A 23,395-nucleotide genomic window follows, 5' to 3' on the forward strand; every position below is an offset into this window, starting at 1 on the left:
TGGAGGCCTTCCGTGTGGCGAGTGGTCAGACCTTAGGCTGGCCAGGCATGCTTTTGTTCTTGGCCTTCAAGAAGGAGAAAAAGCCATAGCTGACCGAGGGTACAGAGATTACCATTATTTTGAAATCCCAAATGGACATAATGATCCAAATAAAAAAGAAATGATGGCAAGACACGAGACTTTAAACCACCGATTGAAACTTTTTCGTTGCTTGAGTGAAAAATTTCGTCATGATTTGCACTTACACCCATTGTATTTTCATGCTGTTGTCGATTTGACGCAAATGATGTTTGAACATGGTGACCCATTATATACGATTGATTTTTAAAAGAAAAAAAATTCCTAACGCATGCGCATTGGAAATATGTTTTACTGTGTAGTTTCGATAAACGATTAAGTGGATATTATTTTACTAATTTCACTTTTTCCCGTCCATCCCCGATCACCAAGCGACGCCTTATTTGACTCACCTACCCGCCCCCCGTTCTATGGGTAGTTTCGAACATTTATTATTGGTTGTTTTCACCTTCTTATTGACGAGAATTAAGTCTTTGCCTTGTTCATCGCTGAATCAACAATACAATATTTTTTTCTTACCTAAAATTTTACGAACAGGTATTGTTTCACCAGGTATGATTTCTAAATTTAAAAACTTGTTTTTGAGTTTTAGAAGTGTGCAATTCATCAATGTTTTCAAAAGGTTCGATTGAATACGAAAGAATGCTACGAGATTTATCCAACGGTTGGTTATCAACCGAATTTCGACCGAAAAAACTGTTTCGTCCACTCTTCGAAAAGAACAAACAAAACTGTACTGACGGCCAATCCCACTGGTCAGTTGTTTCATAATTTAAAATAATAGTTATATATTTAGTTATTATAAAATTTATTTATTTATTTATAGTATTCCTTTATGCTGATTCGAGAAGCTTCGCGAAAAACTAACAAGAAGCTATGTGTTGACCACAACAGTGTTTTCGACTTTGAAATATCGTACAGAGAAACACTCAGATATTGCCAATATTTAATTGTTGTCTATTTCGTTTGCGTTCCAAGTATGTTGCAAATTTTTTTAGAAAAGTTAGTTTTTTCTGTTGCTTTTCTGTTTAAGGCTACTCTGGCCGTTGTTCCTTCAGGGGATAATCTCATCCTCCTTTTCTGGGGTTCTCCCCTCTGTCCTGGCTCGGCTAAGGTTGTTCCTTGTGGGGATCACATCATCATCTCTTTTTTATTCTCCCTTTTTGCTGTTCTAAGGACGTCCATGCCCTTGGTCTTGGCATTACAAAATTGAATTGCAAAGTTTTAAAAAAAGTTAAATTCTGTATAATTTCTCAATTTCTCAATGATGAAAGACAAAATTAAAGAATTTTTAGGTCGAAAGTTTGAGAATATTTTTGTGTTTTGCAGCTTTTTTACGTTATTAAGGAACTGGGATTTCCAATAATACTTGTTGGAAAGCGTGGTTAACACAATTAAACATGTACACAACTTGTACACAGACGTAGCATTCTTTAATAAAGTAATAATAATCTAGAAGTAGTTTCTGAATTTTTTAAAATACATGTAATAGAATATCGCAAATCACATAAGTTGGTGACTTGTACTCAAAACGCGCGTGACAAAATTTTCTCAAATTGTTCTTCATATTAACGCCCGTAAACAATGCGCTAATAACCAGTCAAAGTTTTTTTTCAAAAGCTTATTGAGCAACACAAACACTTGGGGGTAATATTTCTTCGCAAATATAGTTTCTAGAGAGCGGTGTTGCGTTGGTATCATGGAAATACCGATATTCCATTATCTATAGAGCTCTTCGGGGTTTTCTTTTCGTTTACTGATTACTTGGAAATGCAGCCTGCTGAGAGAGCCAATTCGAGAGCCGAGAGGAGTAGGGGATATGAAACGAAGGGCGCGGACAAATTGAGAGAAAATGGCAATCGAATCACGACATTCCTCTTAACATCAGTACCCACTTGTGTCTAATGTTTTACTCACTTGTTTTGAAGTCATGAGTCTCAGTTATCGGTCCTCTCGTTTTTTTAAACAATGGTTAGTACCCTAAAATTAGTTAAATACTAATAATACAAAAATCAACTCGTAACTTTTTTTTCCTTTAGGCTGAACCAATTTTGGATAATTTACCAGTCACAGTTGCGGCAACTTCCACCATGGTGAAATTGTTGGTTACGCTCATAAAGTTCATTCAAGACTTTTTTTTACCTTTTCCCATTTTTACATCTTTCTTTTCCAGAATTACTACAAGTAAAATAAATGTAAGTACCATAGAATTAGTTATTTACTAGAAAAAATTCAACTTTAAACTTTTTCACTTTAGGCCGAAACCGAACAAGTGTTTATTATGTTAAATTTACAGTAAAGTTACGGCGACAGCCACAATGGCTAAAACTTGTTCTGCCCTTATCTAAAGTATTCATGACTTCGCAGCTTTTGATGTATCCAGTGAGGCCTACCAGTTGAACATTTCTTACGCCCCGTTCCTCGTGCTGGAAATTTTGTTGTGCACCTTGATCACATTCATCAATATTGAAGAAGAATATATTAATGTCAAATTGATAATGATGATTATGATAAATGTCACGATAATGTCCCCCGTTTCCACCATCTTACTTTTTTACTCGGATTCAGTGAAATGTTCTGTGCCACTGTAAAAGGGGTAATGGATATTCTGGATGATAATGGGCTATTTTATGGAACTAAAAATCGCAAAAAAACCATCATCGGATAGTCCCCTGGTTTGCCTCCCTTGTTTCCCCTGGCATGCCACATACAACTTTGAATAGAAAATACGAGTTTCGCGTTGAAGAAGAAATCGTCGTACATTCTATCAAAGGGTCGGAAAGGAAGATAGACTGGTCAAAGATGAAGTTTCGGTGGGAGCATCTGGCGGATTTGGATTTGCCGGAAATAAATTCGAACTTAGTTGGCGTTCTCATTGGAATGGATGTAGACGAGGCTCACCTTCGGCTAGCCACCAGGGCATCACAAGAATCGGGGGCCCCAAAGGGCATTTTGACCCCGTTCGGATGGGCAGTGATTGGACGCATACCATCACCCATTTTAAAGGGTCCAACTAAGAAGACGGAGATGCGGCGCCTTGCAGTCGGAGTCGAAAGTGCAGAGAGTGTTAGCTTTGTCAACATGGTCGAGAGTTTCTACACCACGGAAGCGTTCGGGACAACGTTGACCGAGATGAAATTATCGGAAGACGAAGCCACAGCGCTCAACATTTTGAACTCGTCCATCAAGAATACTGGCAATCGGTTCGAGGTTGGCTTGTTATGGAAACCATCGGTTGTAAAATTACCGAACCATCGGAAAGGCGCGTTCCAGCGTCTAATGTCATTGGAGAAACGGCTATTGAATAACAAGGACCTAGCCGAGCGGTATACCAACGCTATAGAAAAATACGTACACGACTGCCACGCCCGGCTGCTAGCCAGCACAGAGCTAGAAGGAATCTAAGGTAGCGTGTGGTACCTCCCACACCACTACGTGATCAACCCCAATAAACCGAAGAAAATAAGAGTGGTATTTGACGGAGCGGCCAAATTCCAAGGTATATCACTAAATGATTGTCTTCTTCGGGGACCGGTGTTGCTGGCCAACTTAGTAGGAGTTCTGATACGATCCAGAGAAGCACCTATTGCAGTGTCAGGAGACATTGAGGCGATGTATAATCAAGTTTGCGTACGCCAGCCCGATCAAAGCTTCAAACGTTTCTTGTGGCGGAGACCCGGCAGCTCAGAAGCACCGAAAACCTACCAAATGATGGTTCAGAGATTTGGGTTAATTTCGTCTCCAACGTCATGTTTGTATGCGCTACAGCACGCTGCAAATAATCACGACAAATTCCGGTACGTAGGAGAAATTATAAATAAAAGTTTCTACGTTGACAACTATATTGACTCGTTCGAGACGGAGGAGCTCGCTATAGAGACGGTTGCTCAAGTAACAAAAGTGTTAGCGGATGGAGGATTTAGGCTCAACCAATGGGTCTCATCGTCACGGGCAGTCCTTTCTTCGATACCTGCAAGTGAAAGAGTACACCAAACTTTGAATTTGGATCTGGATGACCTACCAGTTGAGCGCTCACTTGGTGTTTTGTGGGATTGCCAACACGACTGCTTCAAAATCGCGACCCGACAGACAGGAACAGCCCTAACGAAGCGAGAAATGCTGGCAGAAATAGCCAAAATATTCGACCCATTAGAATTTCTCCTTCCCATCACGACGTACGCCAAGGTATTGTTCCAACAAGTATGGAAGATAACGCGCCAAAAACCGAGTGATTTGTCAAAACGGGAACCGCTTCAATGGGATGAGATGCTGCCCGATCAGATGGTCAAGAAATGGGGCCTTTGGAGATCGGAGTTGTCGCATTTAGAAGACGTTCGTGTGCCGAGATGCTTCCGTGATCAACGATTCCCACTATCAACTACCCGTTTCAAGCTACATGTTTTTTGCGACGCATCAGAAGTTGCATTTGGGGCATGCTGTTATTTACGGCTGGAGTGTGAAGCAAATTTCGACGTCAAGTTTGTATATGCCAAGTCAAGAGTTGCACCGATAAAAACTTTATCGATCCCACGTTTAGAATTACAAGCGGCCGTGTTGGCGACCCGGATTGCCGTATCCGTGAAGAAAGAATTGAGACTGCCAATCAATTCAACCCTGTTTTTGACCGACTCGGAGGTAGTGTTAAAGTGGGTAAAATCAGAGCAGCAGCGTTATTCGCAATTTGTTCACCACCGGATTTACGAAATCACGGAGACATCCAGCAATGAAGAATGGAGATTCATAAGTGGGCGCGAAAACCCAGCCGAGTATTGTAGCCATGGCCTTCGCCCAACGCAGCTGGACAATCAACACCGATGGTTTGATGGTCCACTCTTTTTACAGAGGCCAGTCAGTCAATGGGCCCATCTTGACCAACGGCAAGAGCCAACAGCAGAAGATCTAGAGGTGATGAAGGAAAGGGCCGTCTTATAAACCTCGATTCAGACCGACCCCATTGCCAATTTATGTAACGATCGATTGAGCTTAGAAGAGCTCATTTCAGCCGACATCGATATGAAAAGAAGCACTGAATGCAAAGATCAGGAAAAGCAAGAAAAAGCATCTACCGTAGCAGAGAGGGAAGAGGCCCTGCGAACCCTCATCCAGAAAATACAAGAAGCATGCTTTGGAACGGATGTGAAAACGCTGATAGCTAGGAAGCAATTAAAGAAAACTTCGCGGTTGGTAAAGTTGACACCATTTATCGATAAAAACAAAATTCTACGTGTAGGTGGTCGATTGGAAAATGCGACGGAGCTGTATGAAAGTCGTCATCCAATAGTGCTGGACCCGGACCATCATTTATCCATCCTGCTGATCACCGAAGCCCATGTTCAGACGGCCCATGCCGGAGTGGAAAGAACTTTGGTGGAAGTGCGGGTGAAATACTGGCCGTTAAAAGGAAGGCGGGCGATTAGAAGAGTAGTAAAGAAATGCGTAGAATGCAAGATACAGCGTGTAAGACCAGCCCCACCGATGATGGCTCCACTTCCAAGGCCCAGACTTGAACCATTCCAGCCAGCTTTTGCCAGCGTCGGGCTCGACTTCTTCGGACCATAATCTGTCGTCATCGGTCGGAGAAGGGAGAAGCGATGGGCCTGCCTATTTATATGCCTAACGACCAGAGCAGTCCATCTTGAAATGGTGTACAAGATGGATACGGATTCATTTATCATGGCGTTCATTAGGTTCTTGCGCGTTCGAGGCATAACGCCAACGGAAGTCTTCAGCGATAACGGAACGAACATCACTGCTGGAGAAAAGGAGTTACGTATCGGCTTTACTAATCTAGTCAGTGATCGAAATTTACCCACCGAACTGGCCGAAAGAAAAACCCAGTGGCATTTTTCGCCGCCGTCGGCACCACACTTCGGAGGCGTCTGGGAGCGCCTGGTTCAATCTAGCAAACGAGCGATCAAGACAATTTTTGAACGAGCGAGCCGTGAACGACGAGGTTTTAGTGACAGTATTCACTGAAGTATCGGCGTTACTCAATGGACGACCCCTCACGCATGTGAGTACTGACCCTAACGACGCAAACCCGTTGACTCCGAACCACTTCCTAACGCAACCACACCAGTATTGCCCACCCGACGACGAAAGAACCTTCGAAGAAAGCGCACGGAAGCGATGGAGGCAGGCTCAATTCATCGTCCAGCAATACTGGAAACGCTGGATGCAGGAGTACGTCCCGACACTGATGGAAAGAAGAAAGTGGTTCCGCGAAAACCGAAATGCGGCAGTGGGTTTTCGTGTTCTTATCGTGGACGAGAAGTCAAAACGGGGAGAATGGCCGATTGGAACCATAATTAAAGTGTATCCAGATAGCGAAGGAGGACGTGTTCGACAGGCTATTGTTAAGACGGCGACATCGGAATATAAAAGACCCGTTACCAAACTTTGCTTAATTTCAGAATCCACCAAGGAGTAATCGCAGCTGTTGAGGTCTGGTCCGCGAAATAAAAATGCGGCAACCGGGGAAGAGGACAGGTGTGGAAGACGAAGTGGGCGGCGGTGGCATTATAGAAGAAATCGTAGCCACGATAACGTCAAGTACTTGCTCAGTCTGTATATTTTGCCTTTTCAACGTGTTGGAAAATACAGATCGGAGTGCCTGCAGTATAAATTCGTTTTCTCATTGGTGGTTCGTCACACCGCCGCTTTGGTTCCATAGAGATCAATAGATGTTAATATTAACCATCTTTTATTTCTGAATTCATGTCGCACGTTTTTTTTACACATTCAAAAATGAATAGGACATTTGCTAGACGGAAAGAAATGGAGGTAGAGAGATTTAAGTTGAAGAAAGATAAAATATGAATGTATACTTATATAGCGATGCAAATAAGAGTAATAAATAATCAAGAATAACTTGCTGGAATTAAAAATATATCTTTTCTCCATTGGCTTGTATATTTGCTAGAGTAATTCAGAAGCAACAATAATATTCAGAGACAGAGTCACCTCATTGATCCATTAAATATTTATACAACTTCATACTTATAAGAAAATAATTCCTTTTTAAAATTGCCCCAATTTAGAACTTAATTTCACTGTTCCCAAATTTAAAAGTTTTTTTTTCAAACATGTATTAAGCTGTCTGTACCAAAAATTATTATTGTGAACTCTTCGAGTAACTGGTGAAAGTCGAACCAATCCTCCCGTATGCAAAAAAACCTGTAGGTCTACAAAATCCCTACAGTAAAATTTACAACCGTAGGATTAGGGAATTCCATAGAAAAGTCGTGGTCAGCCTTTCAGAAAAGAGACGATGAATTAATTCTGTTTTATTCTAAAAATTATAAAAACACTATTAACACCAAAAACTGAAGTCATAAATGTTTTCCTTACCACCAAACATACTGATTCGACTAGACTCTTTCAAGTAATTCGTTTCATTATTTGCTCCAACAAAGATATTTTCTTAAATTTCAGAAAGTTGTTCCTTTGAAGAGGCAACCGTTAGAACCTACTTATGGTAAAATTTAGTTTATTTTAGTTTATTTTTGGAAGAAAGTAATGAAAATAGATGATGATGGAATAGTGATTTTTTTTTAAATAATTCAATTCCATGTGATTGAATATACGATAATTGTAGATAAGAAATGTTTTTTAGGTGTCTTCTGTGAACTTTCCACATTTGTGTGGGTTGGCCTACTTTAATATAGATGAATGCTTAGCTGACTGAATGTTAGCTGCATGTTAAAAAGTCCGGAGGGACGAATTGAATTGAAAGGAATCGAATCGAATCAATTCAAATCGAAAAGTGGGTTCCAAAAGATTATTACGCACAAATACTTGCAGTTCCTTTATTAACCCTGGTCATTGAGATGAGATCTAAAAAATACTGTTATACTTTTTTTTCGATATTAAATTGCGTTAGATTGTTTATTGAAATTCTTCTACGAAATGTCTTCATTAGTGCTTGCCCCGCCGTAGCATCTGCCTATATGAAACTGTGTGAAGAATGGTTTTCCTTAAAAAAGGGCACTTTATTCAATAGAAAGGAGGTATGGGATATTTTTTCCTTAATAGCATATAAACAATGACATTTGCTTTTTTACTTTGATATTTTTTTTAGAATTCTGCTAATGCATCTGAAAAGAATTGATACTGAGAATGATTAAATCAATGGTGTCATTGTCGTAAATAAATTGTGTTTTTTGTGTTTTTTTTATTTTCAAGAAAGAAGTTAAATTTTTACATCATGTTTCAAGATGATAAAAAAAATTGCCATACTGAAAATGAGAGAGAAGACATAGAGACAAGTACAACCAGTAATGAGTTTTCACAAGTGTGTGTGTGCTTTTGAACCTCTTCCTTTTTTTAAATTTTCTATATGAATTTAGCACTATCTGATTACCTGCAATAAATGTAAGAGGCATTTATTGGACTTATTGAACGATCGAGTAACTCGCCGCTATAATTTCTTTTATCGACAAGCAGTAATTTTAAAACTTGGCTAGTTTGAAATTTTATTGACAGAAAAAATTGTTTTCTGAATTTTTATTGGGAATGACTTTCCAACTGTTACGGGTATTAAAAAAATTATTTAACTAACGAACTAAAATAAACAAACAAAATTCATTTAGAAGGATTTTTGCAAAATTTTTTCATCTTCAGAGACGATGGAATATACAAACATCTTGCTGGCGCTCACTGCTACGGATATACTGTAATTTTACTGGATAAGTTTTTATATGGTTGTGGATGAATAACGTTCCTTCAAGAAGGAAAGTTCTGAATGATGTTTGATGGGATTGCTATGTATTATACACTATTATTACAAAATGCCTAAAGGTTGAATTCATCTTAAATATGCTATTTGATAAAAACGGAAAAAATAATTTATATCCACAAGAAATCACCTGTGGATGATTGGCAAATTTTTAAAAATATTTCTGCATCAAAAATTCATATTTAGTATTATTTGGTACATTTGATTTATGGATAAAACATCCTCCCTTATGACAAAAAATTCTTCCCTATATTTTATGGAGCCTAACCATTTAATCGTTAGTATTGAATTTTTTATTATTTCTTCAAATTTAGCTTTTGACAGAGCTTTTTTCTACCGAAGCGGTAGAAACTTAGATGCTAGCGTAAAAAACAGCGATGCCATAGCAAAATATGAATAAAAAACATAACACTCATATTCTCATTCGGCAACATTGCCTTTTTAAACTTTAGACCTTTTTTAAAGTTGCTACGGTTCTCCCGAGCCAAATGTCGTGCGACTTCTCCACTAATGCTGGTTTTTAGCTGGGTTGACGACTTTAAGAACTCCATTGAGCGTTTGTCAATATCCATGAAAATGATGCTATATTGCCACGATAGATGTGATTTGTAACAAGTATATAATTATATTAGTTGTAGTAAGATTTACGATCAGCAACATTTTTTTTGAATTCCGTTTATCTCCGTTTTCAGCATTCAGAAATTCTAACTAATAAGCTTTATTATTTCCAGGCGAGATTTTTTTCACGCTAAAATCAAGAAAAAATGAAAAACGAGAAATTTGATTTTTGAAATATAAAAAGCAATAAGCATAGTGTCGAAATATTTCCTGTCAAAGATAAAAATATGATTTTTTATCAGTCTTGCCACAATGGTGATTGAAAAATAATCGCGATTATAATTTCGATAAAATATTAGATTGAAAATCGAATCTTTTAAAAATGATCTTAATCGCGATAACTTAAATATAATTTCATAAATATAATTTCTAAGAAATTGAATTTTTTCGATCATTTGGTGTCCTCTTTCCCTTCCAAAGTGAAACATTTTTTACCTTTCCCGGCCTCTCCTGTCTCCTTTTCAATTTCGCAAAAATTTTCTGAAAGAAAATTGCGGTATTGCCAAATCTCGCCTAGAACCCCTCGTTACCTAAGAAGTCTAAACAAATTTTTTCGTTTTTTATAGATGTCGTTAAATAATCGACAAATTTTTTTTTCTAAAACTAATAAAAAATCCAACCTTTTCTATCAAAACTTTTATTTTGACAATTTCTTTACCGATGATCCGTAGTGGAAATTATCGAAAGTGAAATTATCGCGTAGCAAGACTGTTTTTATTTTCAAAAAATCATCTGACTAACTTTTAAGGTATACGATTGAGATAAATAATCGGGATATCGCATTATTCACAGACAGCCCAAAAGTACGTCGTGCAAAAAAGTCAAAGTTACTTGTAAGTTATTATATTAATTGAAATTGTACTAGGTTTGGCGGAAAATTCAAAATAACTGTCACGTTTTATTTTTTTTTCTTCGCCATCACTGCGCTGATCTCCATTTGACCTTGAAAAAGAGAGTTAGGGATTGCGTCAAAACGAAAGAACTGGCAAGATAGTGATAATGGGTGGCGTCAACTCTACACATAAATGGCGCACTATTCTCACCGATTTATTTAAAATTTTGAGGGTAGGTTTCACCCCCATGTTGTGCCCATAGGCTTTTTTGTTATTTAACAAAGGGCAAGGGATTAGAAGAAAGCTTTTTTAAGCCCGTGGGGCATTAAATGGGGGAAAATGTTTTCCAATCAATTTTCCAATCATCATTACTTCATGATTTTTATATACTACATAGATTGGCACTTCCTTATTAATAATAAATTAATAAAAAAGAATGTTTCTGCGAATGTGCAAAAAATAGATATTGATTTTATTTTCCAGGGACTGATTAAAAACTTAAATCTAATATAACTATAGAAAATATTTCGTTTTACAGATGATAAGTACAACAGATAATAGAGAAAAAAATTCCCAATTAATGTGTTACAACAAAAAATTATTTCTGTAATAATTAAAAGCATAAAAATGAAAAAAAAAACGATTCCCGCGATCCAGAATCGCCGCGAAGGCAAATAAAAAAATACATTTTTAAATTTAAATAACTCAAGAATGGCTCTAAGAAACATTTTAAATTCACAGAATAGAATTTTTACGTCATAAGTGACCTACAATCAAAATAAGAAAAAATGTGTGAGATGATCGTGTCTTCGATCTGTCAAGTTGGCGTGGATTGACCCTAAAGTAGTTTTTCAATTTAAATTGCACAAAAGCCACTATTTCAAAAACGAAACAAATAGAAAGCAGTATTTCATCTGTGTTTCTATTATCATTATTTCTATAGTGTTTCAATACTAATATTTTCACCTTATTTATTCCATATTTATTTAAAAATTTACTTACAGCAAGTGATGCCACACAAAAAATAAGTTTTGATGAAAAATTTTTAAATGCCAGTAAAGTTTAGTTTGGAAAGTAAACTTTTGCGTTCAAGAATCATATTGTCTACCAATATGGGACTCTTGTGCATAAGTTTTGCATGATTACTTTCTCCAGATCACCTCACGCCAGGTTTCGAGCATACACAAAATATCGAAACTTCAGGAGGTGGACCAGGAATCAAGATGAAAAGGATCGACTATTTCTGACCCGATACTGTAGTCTACGTTAATGCTATACTTCAACAAAGAATTCTAAATTAAGATATGTACTTTATTCTATATATTTACTCTAAATACGAGGATATGATAAATTGAGGTTGTTTACGAATTACTTAACAGGTTGTGTGATTGAATTTCATATGTGTTTAGAATGTGGAATCCTGGAAGTATTGCTTGACCTCCGGCCAAGCTGGCGTTCGTCTATGACAGTGGTGACTTCCACTAACTTTCTGCTCCATCCTTATTTTCGCGACCCACGCTCATCCAGCTCCACTGCTTCTATACTGCTACACAGATTTTCTTACCACTGACGAGTTCGGCCACTTCAGTTGTCGCTTCCGTCCGCTGTGACACACCTGCCCGTCTCACCACGGGATTATGCCCAGGTACCCGACAATTAACTTATTTTTGTAAATTATCTCCTGATAATCTACTTGCGTTTAACTCTCTGTATGTGTAATAATTCAAAAATCAGGCCCTTCTTGCGCGCTAAAGTGTAATTGATTTTTTTTATGGAAAAAAAATTAAAAACATCCCTTCGGGTACCTTGCTAACGCAGGTAGCTGACAATTAACGCTCGTCTTATGTGAACATTTGTCATCATCATATTCATCCCCAGAAACTGCTTGGGAATGACGTAAGAGGGCGTAAAGGAGCCGTGGTGATTTCACTGTCGGTTCATTTGCCAGTGAGACGTAACTTTTCTTCTATATTTAAAAGTGCTGCTGTAATTTCCAAATGAATGAAAGGTAACATGGTGATCATGAACAGGTAACAAATACATGAGGGAGGGTTATTCTAGGAAATAAAATAACTGTGCTGAGAAATCAATTCGTTTATTTTCCCTTATTAGTTGTGCATCACATGGACGAGATCCATCGCTGGATTTGATCCAGGGCTTGAACGGTCGCACTACCCATGGCCCCTTCCGTCGAGGCAGGATCTTCTAGCGACAGGATTCTAGTGGCTGCCGACAATATCGAACGTACAGATTCAATCTTCTCTTTGAATTCCGCCGAACTGATTTGACTGGCCTCGAACGTCCGTCTGGCCATCAGCAACATTAGAGCGTGCATCTCGTACAGTGTCACACCTTTAATCAACAATCAAATTGCTGTTTAAGTGATGTGAAAAGATAATTCATTTATTTCAATACCTCTGATTCGTGTCAGGCCGGGCTCGACGACATCCGCCACATCCAGTAACTGCCGGCAGATGGCAACTTTACGTTCGAGCTGTTCCATCGTCAAAGTGTTGAGCAAATACTTTTCATTCCGTCCGTACAATTGGCTCAGTGACTGCCGGGCGCTCGTGAACAGGAAGTGATTGGGATGGACAAGTGAGGCGTGTCGTTTTAGGAATCTTTCGAACCTTCCGGCCCCCCAAAAAGGTTTGATTGCAACTTTTATAATCAGATTTAAAAATCTCAAAATACTTTTCCACTTCGTTGGGTCCGATGGTTTCGAATTCTTCTTTGAGTTTGTCGACCACTCGGTTGACGACGACGGCCGTCAATTTGTGCGAGCACAAATTGCATTTCCATTCCATTTCTTTCTCATCCAGCGGGCGGATGGGCAGCACGAAGCCCGTGGGGCATTTCTGGCAGCGCTGGGCTGATAAATAAGTTGAGCATTCCGTCGGATCTGAGCAGCGGGAACAATCGCATTCGAATAATTTGCTCTGACGCAACAAAGATTGACGTTCTCTCAGTCCTGTAATTTTAAATGTATAATCAGCGTCATTTTCAGTTTAACGTGATATTTTATTGGATTAAATATGACCTTTGAGCGCCAGGGCATAACTGGAAAAGACTTACTCTCCTCTCATAATTGGAACTGAAGCTCGAACTGTCATCTGGTATCTATTACATAAGAAATTTGATTATAGGTTTTATTATTTCGGTATCAAAGTTTTGAATGGATTAACTTGGCATCGATGACGTGATTCATATTAGATATAGGAGACATCATCGAGGCCAGAGGGAACAGACCGAGGATGCGTTGCTGGCCACTATTGGGGGGTCTGATTTCATAGGCATTATCGTCCAGGGCCTGCAAGCCGAGTGGATTTCTTCCTGGGTAAATTGATCGGATAATTCGCAAACTTTGTGGAGAAATTCGACGACGTTGATTTGGTAGACGCTCCAATAGTCCGACGTTCTCCCCAAGTCGTTGTGGTTCTCAAATCCGTTGAATTGCTATTTATTATCACAAAATCGACTGTGTTTAATTAATTATTTTAATTAATAAATTTGCAGTTTTTTGGTTTTATACTTCGAATAATTTGGGCTGGGTCGTCTTCAATAAAAGTCCTCTGAGTGGCGAAATACATTGGTAGACCGGATGCGATTTGCTCATGTCGGTTATGGTGATGCGCGATTTGGTCCGGCTCAAAACTTTGCATTCCGCTTCGCCATGTTCGGGACTCTATTACGTATTTTGAGAGAAGAGAGACTTTCCGGTCACCCCTGGTTAAAGACCTCAAGTATGATTTAGAAATATCTCAATCGAGTGTTAAGGAACTCCCCATGGAGTTAAGTTAACCTTGCCTTTTTGGTGCAAACTGTGACTGACTCCATATCCATTACGGGGAAAATAAAAAAAGACGGAACAAAGTGTCTCGTTTTCATATTGATGGGATACCAGACTGCGTATACCATCAAGGCTAAAGAAGAAGCCGTTATTTAGAAAGATATATGAGTACTTTGTTAACATATACATTTATTTATTTGTTCTTTTTTTCTATTTTAATGAGAAAAATTAGTTAACTTTGATTTTAAAACATCGATTATAACTTCATATAAGATAACTTTTATCGAAGCTCCCGGGGACAGCTTTGATGTCGGATTGATACAGATGAACGTAGGGTAAACGGATGGAACGACGAAAACGTTACAATGTATATTAAGTTAAAAAATTGTATAGTATTTTTGAAAAAAATTATAGAGATCGAGCCACCCCAGCTCGCCTTTCTCTTATTTTTTACATTTATATTTTTATTTACACTATTTTAATATGTTAGTACATCATATAGTAAACATTTTTCTGATTTTCAAATTTCTGTTGAGGATCTCGTTCAAAAAAATAGTCGTCTGAAAATTGTTTAAAATTAAAAATAACCTTCTATGTTATTGGTGGGGGAACCTATAATAATAGACTTGAGTACAGTATACTTCGTAGAAACTGTGACAGCCACTAGGGGTTCTAAGCAAGATACTCGTAAGAACCACCTAGCGGCTGTCCCAGTTTCTACCCAGAATGCTGTACGTGATTCTCTATTTTATTTTTAAACTCAAAAGGGCTCATAAAAAAATTAAATTGAGAATGCATGTATGACATAAACTTTCAGTGTAAACCTACTTTATTTGTAGTACAGTACAGTATCCTCAAAAAATATCCAAACGTTTTTTTTTAAAACCCCTATCCATATTGCGGGGAACTGTGTTTGGCTTTCAGCCCAAAAATTGGGGTTTAGGAACAAAGCGAAAGATAGGAAGAAAGAACCCACCCTCCCTTCGAAATAAAAAAAAAGAATTAAACCAGACAGGCTGCCTGTATAGTCTTAGGCTCGCTGTCAATTTTTGGACAAATGAGCTACCCGATCTTGCATCCCATAGTGGGAAAAATTCAAAGAAATTGCCTTAAGCCACTTAATCCAAGCCCTTAAGTCCAATAATCGGCAAGGATCTTAAGTAAGTTTTTCGCGCCATAAAAATTCAAGACAGCCCGCCTGATTTCATTCATATTTTTTGGGGGGAGGGGGTGGGAGACATGGCCAGTAGCTAATTACAACTTTTTATTTCTTCCCACCTTTCGGTTTCTTCCTTGCCCCAAAATTTAGCCTAAAAGCCGAACACAGTAATCTATAATATGGATAGAGGGCTTTAAAAAAAATTGCGTTTGAATTTTTTTGAAGATACTGTACATAAAAGGAGATACGAATAAGTACAATCACGAGAGCGTGTTTTTTGCTTTTGCAGCTTTCCAACAATCATACACGATTATCGTTTTAAGAAGAATATACTGTTAAACTATTTAAAGGATGGTAACTCGGATACGGTTTGGGACTTTTACCAAAAACCATCAGTTTAAGCCTCGTTCCACGCCTCCAAATAACCACTGTTTCTTTTTTTTAAAAATAACATGCCTTGTGTCCGATATGCATACCGAATGTGGATAGTGGATGGATAGTGGACATCTCAACTTCCTTCGTATTTATTCTGGGAAAAGGAATCAAATAAGGGTAGCGGGTGTTTTCATCCGGGTCGACATTTCGAAGATAAAGGGCCTGAAAGCCACTCATTGAACTTCAACCGCTATATTGACAATTTCCCACACTTGCGTTCACACAGTATCGTCGTCCTGCTTGTCTTCGTCTGGGCAAAAGAGCTGGCGCTAAGAATTGGATTTTTTTTTGCGTTTTCTTGATGAACCCCTTGTCCCGTGAATAGGAGTAGTTGAGGGGTTTTCTTTTACTTGAGTCTTTGAATCCGCAGTTTTTTTTAAAATTCAATCGACGTGTTAAACTTTGTATTGAAGACCACTCGCCGCCTGACACCATCCCCTTTCGAGCTGCTGGCAACGGTACCGCTATCGTCTTCCCCATCTTCAAACAGGATCGCTTTTCGGTTCTTATTTATTGCCGATTCAATGAACTTCACCTGGAAAGGGTTAAAAGGCTGAAAACTGCTGATGATACTGCCGTCTTGAACAAGCACAAAGGGGTTTTCAGCAGTACTGCCCAAAAGTTTCGACGACCTTATGACGGGAGAAGACAGTTCCGAGTTTCGTTTGTTCACGAGTTTCGTTTCTTCATGTATAATGTAAGCGTTGTTACCAAGGCTAATGGCGGAACTGCCCGCACGTTGAACGCTTTGCGACACCGTTCAACTTCGAACTTGTGTCTGCTAAGCCGCTTCCTCAAACACCAGGGCTATGGATTTGCGACTTTAAGCGCCCGGGCCTTTTGCTTGTCTTCAAATAGAGCGTTGTGCCGAAAAATCACTTTAACCTTTTTCAACTCGTTCGGGGAGGCGAGCTACTGACTTCCGTTGTTTGGCGGTTGCTTCCTTATTATTTAAATTTCTTTATTTGTTTTTTTTATTAGAATAAACATATTTTCGTTTAACTTTGGTTTTAGAAAACATCGAACTTCATTATATATCTTTTCTTCCAGGGACAGCATTCCTGTCGAATTGGTACAGATGAACGTAGGGTAATCGGATGGAACGACGAAAACGTTACAATGTATACTGAGTTAAAAAATTGTGTAGTTAAAAAAAATTGATAGAGATCGAGCCATCCCAGCTCGTCATATCTCTTTTTTTTTTATTTACATTATTTAAATTATATTATATAGCAAACTTTTTTCTGATTTTCAAATTTCTTTTGCGGAACTCGTTCAGAAAAATTGTTAAAATTTTAAATTATTTGTGGAGGCTCCTATAATCAACGATTTGAGTACGTGGTTCTCTATTTTATTTTTAAACTTAAAAAGGCCCCTTAAAAAATTTAAATTGAGAATGCATGTATGAAAGAAACTTTCAGTGTATTCCTGCCATATATTATAGTACAGTACATCAAGGAGAAACCAAAAACACTCACGAGGGCGGGTCATAAGTTTTCCAACAATCAGACACCATTGTTGTTCTAAGAAGAATATACTGTTAAACTATTTCAAGGATGGTAAATTGGGTAAACGGGGTACGTTTTTTTTTCTTTTACCAAAAAGCATCTGTTTTTGCCTCGTTCCTTGCCTCCCAATAACCACTGGTTTTTTTCTCCAAAATAACATTCCTTAAAGTTATGTCAACAATATTGTTTTATCTGTCTAGGAGTTAGTTTTTCCAATCCTTCATTGTGGTTTTATTACAATCTAGAGAGCGTGTCCCAAGCCTTCCAACAATCATATACAATTAAAATTTCAAGGAGAAAATACTGTAAAACTATTTCATGAGAGGTAACATGGGTACGGTTCGGGACTTCTACCAAAAAGCATTGGGTTGAGTCGCATTCCAAATAACCACTGTTTTTTTCCAAAATAACATACCCTATGTCCGGTAAGCATACCATATGTAAACAATATTGTTTGATCTAACTAAGAGTTCGATTTGCTTATATTTCATTGTGGTTTTTATTAGTAAAATAATTTTCACAAAGACTTTGTCTTGCATTAAAATTGCCGCCTTTAATGGTGGGAGAATCGACTCCCTCTAAAACAACAATTGAATGCGGCAAAGGTGAAGATTGTCATTTTCCGAACGAGAAAGAGACCGTCCTAACCAAATTTCATGGAAATCGCCGCTGTTGTTTTACTCCGACATTTATACAGCAGTGAGGAAGTGATCAATAAACAAGCCCACACAATAACAAAACTGGAAAAAAAAATCCATTCTGAAGTTTGAATGTGTCCCTGCAGATAGCATGTTGGTAAGACCGATAGAGAAAACCAAGCAAATGTGAAAAAATGCCAGTGAGAGAGAAAAAGTTCAAGAATACGGATTATGGGCGATCAACTGAAGGGCTGGTTGGAGTTTGGTCTTCTTCGTTTATGATGGCTGCATGTGACCTGTTTGGCTTTCTAGAAATGCTTCGTACTGGAAACGCACTGCGAAACCATGAGACGTGCTCTTTACGTGGATGATACCCTGTGCAGTTTACCTGGAGTTTGTGGATACATTCTCATCGGACGATTCTCTGCTGATTTTTGCCAGATCATGGGCCTTTACAGCTCACCTCACATTTTTAACACGGATAACGACGCCAACTTGGCCAGTACGAAAGAGAGTTGGCGATGAAGGTGCGTGGTTAGTGATACAGTTTGTCGGTAGGAAAGGAATGGAGAGGAAATTCAAGCTCACTTAAATGTCTCGTTTCGAAGGAGCGCACGAAATTCCTTTCCCTTTGACCAAATGGTCTTTGTATGCGGCGTTACGTATAGAAAATTAAAAAGCCTACGACAACCAACGAAGGAGCCATTCCGAACTATTCTCTACGAGCTTGTGGGTCTGTAAACCAGGAGGCCTCTTACAGAGGTAGGAAAACTTAACACAATTTTACAACATGGTTTTTCCTACTGAGAAGGAGAAGAGCTGGAAAAAAAAACATAAAGGAGTGTTTACAAAATTTCTTCAAGATGAAATTACTGAAAACTATATAATAACAACTCAAAGTGAAGTAATATTCACTTCGTAAACTGATGTGATGTTTTATCATAATTATTTTTGTGTAAAAGAGCGTATAATATCAAAGCAAAGAGGATTTCTGTCATGGCTGGGCACCAGACTCCCCAGAAGTTTCTCAGGGCCCCCAATTGAAGTGTCAGAGAGAAGAAAACTAATCATATTTAGAGATATTCAACATCCGAATTTCCTCTGCCTAATAAGGGTGAAATTTCGAATCAGCTCTCCTCGAAAAGTGTTCTTTCTGAGAGCAAAAACATAAAAAGACTCGCAAAACTGAAAAATAAGTAATATCGTATCCCTTGTTTTGATTTTAATAACAATGAAATAGATATGCAATTGTTGTTACATGGATATTAAAAAGAAAATAAGAATTTATTTCAATGCAAAACTCGTATGAATAAGAGAGAATTCTTAAAGTATAAAATAATGATAACAAAGATTAAGCTAGCAAAAAAGAAATCTCTCAAATGACCTCCTCATTACTCAAAGAACTCAAAATGGAATACAGTGTTTCCGAATACGTCTTGGACATCATGACTGCTGTGTAACCTTAAATTTTTGCCAACAACCAAATGAGCACAAAATATCAAACGAGGAGTAGGCCTAGACTAAGAATAAGAAAAACAAATAAGGAATAGTAGTTGCTGACAAAGACGCTCTTTTGGGGGAAAAAATAAAAAAACAATTTATGTACTTAACCTAAGATTACTTCTTTTAAAACAAGCTCCAAGTAATTTTAAAAACCTTATTCCTGTTACCAAAAAGAACACTCCACAACTAGAAAGTCGGTGGTATTAAGCAAGTATTTAATAGAAAAACTGGCCGCCCAACAACACCCCAAAACGCCGGAGAAATATTAAATTGTTAAACGATTTCATCATTAAATAATGATTTTTTTTTAATCGGAAATTTTCACCTAAATTTTTATTTGCCATAAGTACAAACAGTTAAAAATTTAGTTCGGCCGTCTTGAAAGTACTGTTGCTTAATTTGTATTAGTTGTAATCGCTTTAGTTTTCTTTCTTTAGAATCAGAAATACCAACAATCCCTTGAAAACTCTCTTATATGTGTCACTGTCTCTAGATGGCTGTGAACTGGAATTCACTATGCTGACTTCTTTTTAAATCACCATCGCTGGATAACTACAAATTAAGTTGGTTATAGTGTGGTTGTTTTCAAAGGGAAAATATTGTAATACGGTAATTGTACTATACATAGTAAAGTACAGTTAAAGTGGCCAGCCTTTACCTTTCTGATTGCTGATTATGTATCAAATTGAGCGGAAAATCTCGTGGGCATAATTTTTGGCTCCAATTTTTTTTTACAACAAACGAATCATTCAAAACGAAAAATATTAAAATTTGAAACAACAAAAGAACACCATTTCAAAAGCCAAAGGGTAATCAAGCCACAGCGTTTTTATTCAAAATTTTATTTCCCCATGAAATACAGAGATAACAAAATTTTTTTATGACAATTTTCCTATTTTTCTCGGCCAATAACATTTAAGAAGCTTTTAAGTAGCCGCATACCTTAGTCTCTCTCGACCATACCTATCTTAGGCTTATGGTAGGTGCTGTAGGTTTTACCATGGATATGATCCCCTCAATGCATCCTGATAGACGGTGTGACAGAAGCAGTTGCTAGTGAGATTCTTAATAGAAATGTTGACGAATGTTGATGACAAGTCATGATGGTGAATTCGCAAAGATGAAGACCGTGCGCAAGGAAGACGAGAAAAGAAATTGAATTAAAAAAAGCCCTGGTTGAGGGATTTTTGTATGCGTGCACAAGATCCTAAAGTAAAAACAGATAAAACTATATGTTTGCCATGTACCAAGAAGACCATCTCTAAAGCCTCACTTACACCAGAGGTTTGTTAAGCTATTAACCTTTTAATTTTAAGAAATTAAACTTTTAAACTAAAATAATCACGAAAAACGAAATTTATTCTAGTTTTCTAAGTTTACTTTCCTCCTGGATGATTGAAATGGCTCCGCATAGGTTGATTTGAAAATAACCACCATTGACGGTGAATTGGAAAGAAGCCCTTTCCAAGCCACAAATTTCGTCTTTAACAAGCTTGAAGTCAATTGATTTCGACAATATTTCAACTGGTGACGATGTTCGAATTTGTGCAAATCGTTGATTTCTTTATGGGTAGGCACAGTTTTTCTAGTTGGGATGTGTATGGCCAATTTGTGTCTAGTTCACCTATTTCCATGAAAACGTGTCTTTGTATTTTAATTAACGAAATTTATTCTTTGTAATTCTAGTGATGAAACTGAATTGCTCTTCTTGCCCACGATTTAAGAAATTGTTATTTTGAATTTATTTTTGTAAAAGTATGACGGTGATGTGAAATACTATAAATGTCTACATCTATCGCTATAAATTTGAGAATGCAAGGTTATTATTTTTTTAATTTTTTAAAACTTTTGATAAGAGAAGTTGAAAAAACAATCACCCTTGTCCAGTGTCACAACTGGACGTTTTAAGAGAAATGCTATTGAAGTGGCCAATGTATTTCTAGCGTGAAAGGGGGTTCGGCAACAAGAAAACAAAACACGTTTTGACCACATTCTTATAGGGGGAGGTACATTTTTAAAAAGAGGTTTTTGCTGTGAGCGTAAAAATCAACCATCTTGGAAGGGCAGTTCTTAAGTACACTTGTTTAAAGAAAACAAATATTGCCCAAATTTCTCTCATTAACTATTTATGGGCCTCATTCTCTATCAGGGAGCCTCTTTTTATTTTCAGTAGCCAATCGCAGTAGACTTTTGACAATGACATCGATTCATTTGGTCATTTACCTTTCCAAGACCGTGTTTGGTATATTTTTTCGCCACAGCAAACGGCAAGAAAAGAATTAGTTAAGCAACAATAACATTTTTGTATCATTTCTATAAAAATTTGTTTTTATGTTTCTTAAAAAAGGAAAGAAAAGGTCTACGACCTTGATGCGTATTTCAAAAGGACAATGGGAGGCGATCAAGGACTTTGTTAAAAACTGGCAGTTTTTACATTTCTACTTCAGAAAAATTTTGGAATTCTGCCTTTCCAATGATGGATGAAATAGCTACAACGCAGAAATGGGAAATTTAAGTTATCGACAAGGAAGGCACCTTATTCCCCCGCAAATTCAAAATTACTGGTTCATATTTTTTTATAATTTTTATAATTTTTTTAAATTTTACAACATTTCACATCTTTTTTCCCTCTTGTAACAGGCATCTCGCGGCGTTAAAGAATACCTTCACACCGTTTTCCCACAATACTGATAAAGTCTTTCCTGGAATCATGAAACAACTGTAATCATGATCGCTCAAACCATGAGCTACACAGCGTGGTAGGTCAAACCTAGCTGTTTTGAGATCTAAACTCATCCCTAGAAGCATCCTTAAAATAGTAGTTTTTTCTAGGCACGTGGAGGACATGAATTTCCTTAGTGTGATCTACCATCATCATGGAGCGCCTACAAGTTTTGGATTATGTAAGCTATTCATTTCTTCAATTTTTCTTTTTTTTTCACCATCATTTTTTCCCTCAATCGTAGTGTGCCAGCAGCATTTGCAACTAGGCTGATCAACCTTTTCAAGGAAGAAGTTCCTGATTTTTATGAGAAATGTGAAGCGGCAGAAACGTAGGTTACAAATCTTAAAACTTTCCTTATCAAGTTATTCATTTCTTTCCCATGGGTAATGTTAGCACAAAAACATACTCGCCTTCCCCCAAATTCTGAAAGCTGCGAACCCGCCTATTCCCTTCAAGTGTATTAAGCAGTGCGTCGGAGAATATGTGGTGACGTTCCCTGGTGACTACCACATGGTGATTAATTCGGGTTTCAACAATTCTGGGGGACTCAATTTTTCAGTTGACCAATGGATCCGAAAATACGTGAAAAAGGAAAGAAGGTGCACCTGCGCTCTTAAACCAACACCCGAAAAAGACGTCCGTGGTGTGTCGTCTCGACGTCTGTCTGGCAGTCGAAAAATCCGGGGAAGAAGAGAGGAATCAGAAATCACCTCCTTGTCCGATCGAACTTTTCTCACTTTCTCTATTCATTTATTATCAAATTTTGCAATACCCCCTCTTACATTCTTGAACTCACTCTTTGAACAACATACAGTTAATTAAAAATGGTTCTTTCCCTCCACAATTTAAAATGATTAAAGATTACATCAAGAACAACCCAAATTACAGGGTGGCTACAATGTAAAAAATTCAAAACAAGGCCAAATATTTACTGAAGCAACAGTCAGCAGACAGGAAAATGCTGATGGAGCTTCAAATGACGCATTCGCCTTCCTACGCATTTAGTGGCGATATTATTCATTGTCTAGAACACTACGGAGAACTATACCGTTCTTCAATTTAGTAATAATCTCACCCTAACATCATCCTACTTAGGTTGAAGATCTGGTATTGGCGGACCCAGGTGGGGATGACAACTTTGTCCCTACCAATGAGGCACTCTTTAAAATCTACCGTAAAAGAATATTGGATCTTACCTTGTAAGAGGAGTATCGCCAAAAATGGATGGTCTCAGCAGTTTCCAAGCAAGGTCTGTTGATCTGGAAGTTCTTGAAATAAAAATGACCAACAAAGTTCAACATCAAAACATCTTGCTGGGGCTCACTGCTAAGGATACACTGTTTTTACTGGATCAATTTTTATATGGTTGTG

At 37.7% G+C, this 23,395-nt stretch overlaps 3 protein-coding genes across 3 annotated transcripts; 2 read left to right on the top strand and 1 right to left on the bottom strand.

Moving 5' to 3' along the window:
• The first annotated feature begins 3,690 nt into the window (after positions 1–3,690).
• Positions 3,691–5,010, top strand: LOC124348727. The gene has a single exon (XM_046799000.1). It carries the CDS (start codon positions 3,691–3,693, stop codon positions 5,008–5,010), a length of 1,320 nt encoding a protein of 439 aa, XP_046654956.1.
• Positions 5,011–5,091: 81 nt separating this feature from the next.
• Positions 5,092–5,637, top strand: LOC124348728. The gene has a single exon (XM_046799001.1). It carries the CDS (start codon positions 5,092–5,094, stop codon positions 5,635–5,637), a length of 546 nt encoding a protein of 181 aa, XP_046654957.1.
• A 6,748-nt stretch (positions 5,638–12,385) lies between these two features.
• On the bottom strand, positions 12,386–13,326 carry LOC124348729. Its single transcript, XM_046799002.1, has 4 exons — positions 13,307–13,326; positions 12,961–13,237; positions 12,682–12,896; positions 12,386–12,618 (listed from the first exon to the last, which is right to left on the bottom strand). The coding sequence occupies exons 2-4, from the start codon at positions 13,071–13,073 to the stop codon at positions 12,386–12,388; spliced, it is 561 nt and encodes a 186-aa protein (XP_046654958.1). The 5' UTR covers positions 13,074–13,237; positions 13,307–13,326.
• Positions 13,327–23,395: the final 10,069 nt, after the last annotated feature.

Source organism: Daphnia pulicaria, chromosome 7, assembly GCF_021234035.1.
Source record: "Daphnia pulicaria isolate SC F1-1A chromosome 7, SC_F0-13Bv2, whole genome shotgun sequence".
NCBI lineage: Eukaryota > Metazoa > Arthropoda > Branchiopoda > Diplostraca > Daphniidae > Daphnia > Daphnia pulicaria.

Coding starts and splice junctions, on each gene's coding strand:
- LOC124348729 (XM_046799002.1), bottom strand. CDS start 13,073: ATGGAATGGAAATGCAATTTGTGCTCGCACAAATTGACGGCCGTCGTC. Junction 12,897..12,960: donor GGACCCAACGAAGTGGAAAA/GTATTTTGAGAT, acceptor GGGGGCCGGAAG/GTTCGAAAGATTCCTAAAAC. Junction 12,619..12,681: donor CGGCCTGACACGAATCAGAG/GTATTGAAATAA, acceptor TGTTGATTAAAG/GTGTGACACTGTACGAGATG.
- LOC124348727 (XM_046799000.1), top strand. CDS start 3,691: ATGTATAATCAAGTTTGCGTACGCCAGCCCGATCAAAGCTTCAAACGT.
- LOC124348728 (XM_046799001.1), top strand. CDS start 5,092: ATGAAAAGAAGCACTGAATGCAAAGATCAGGAAAAGCAAGAAAAAGCA.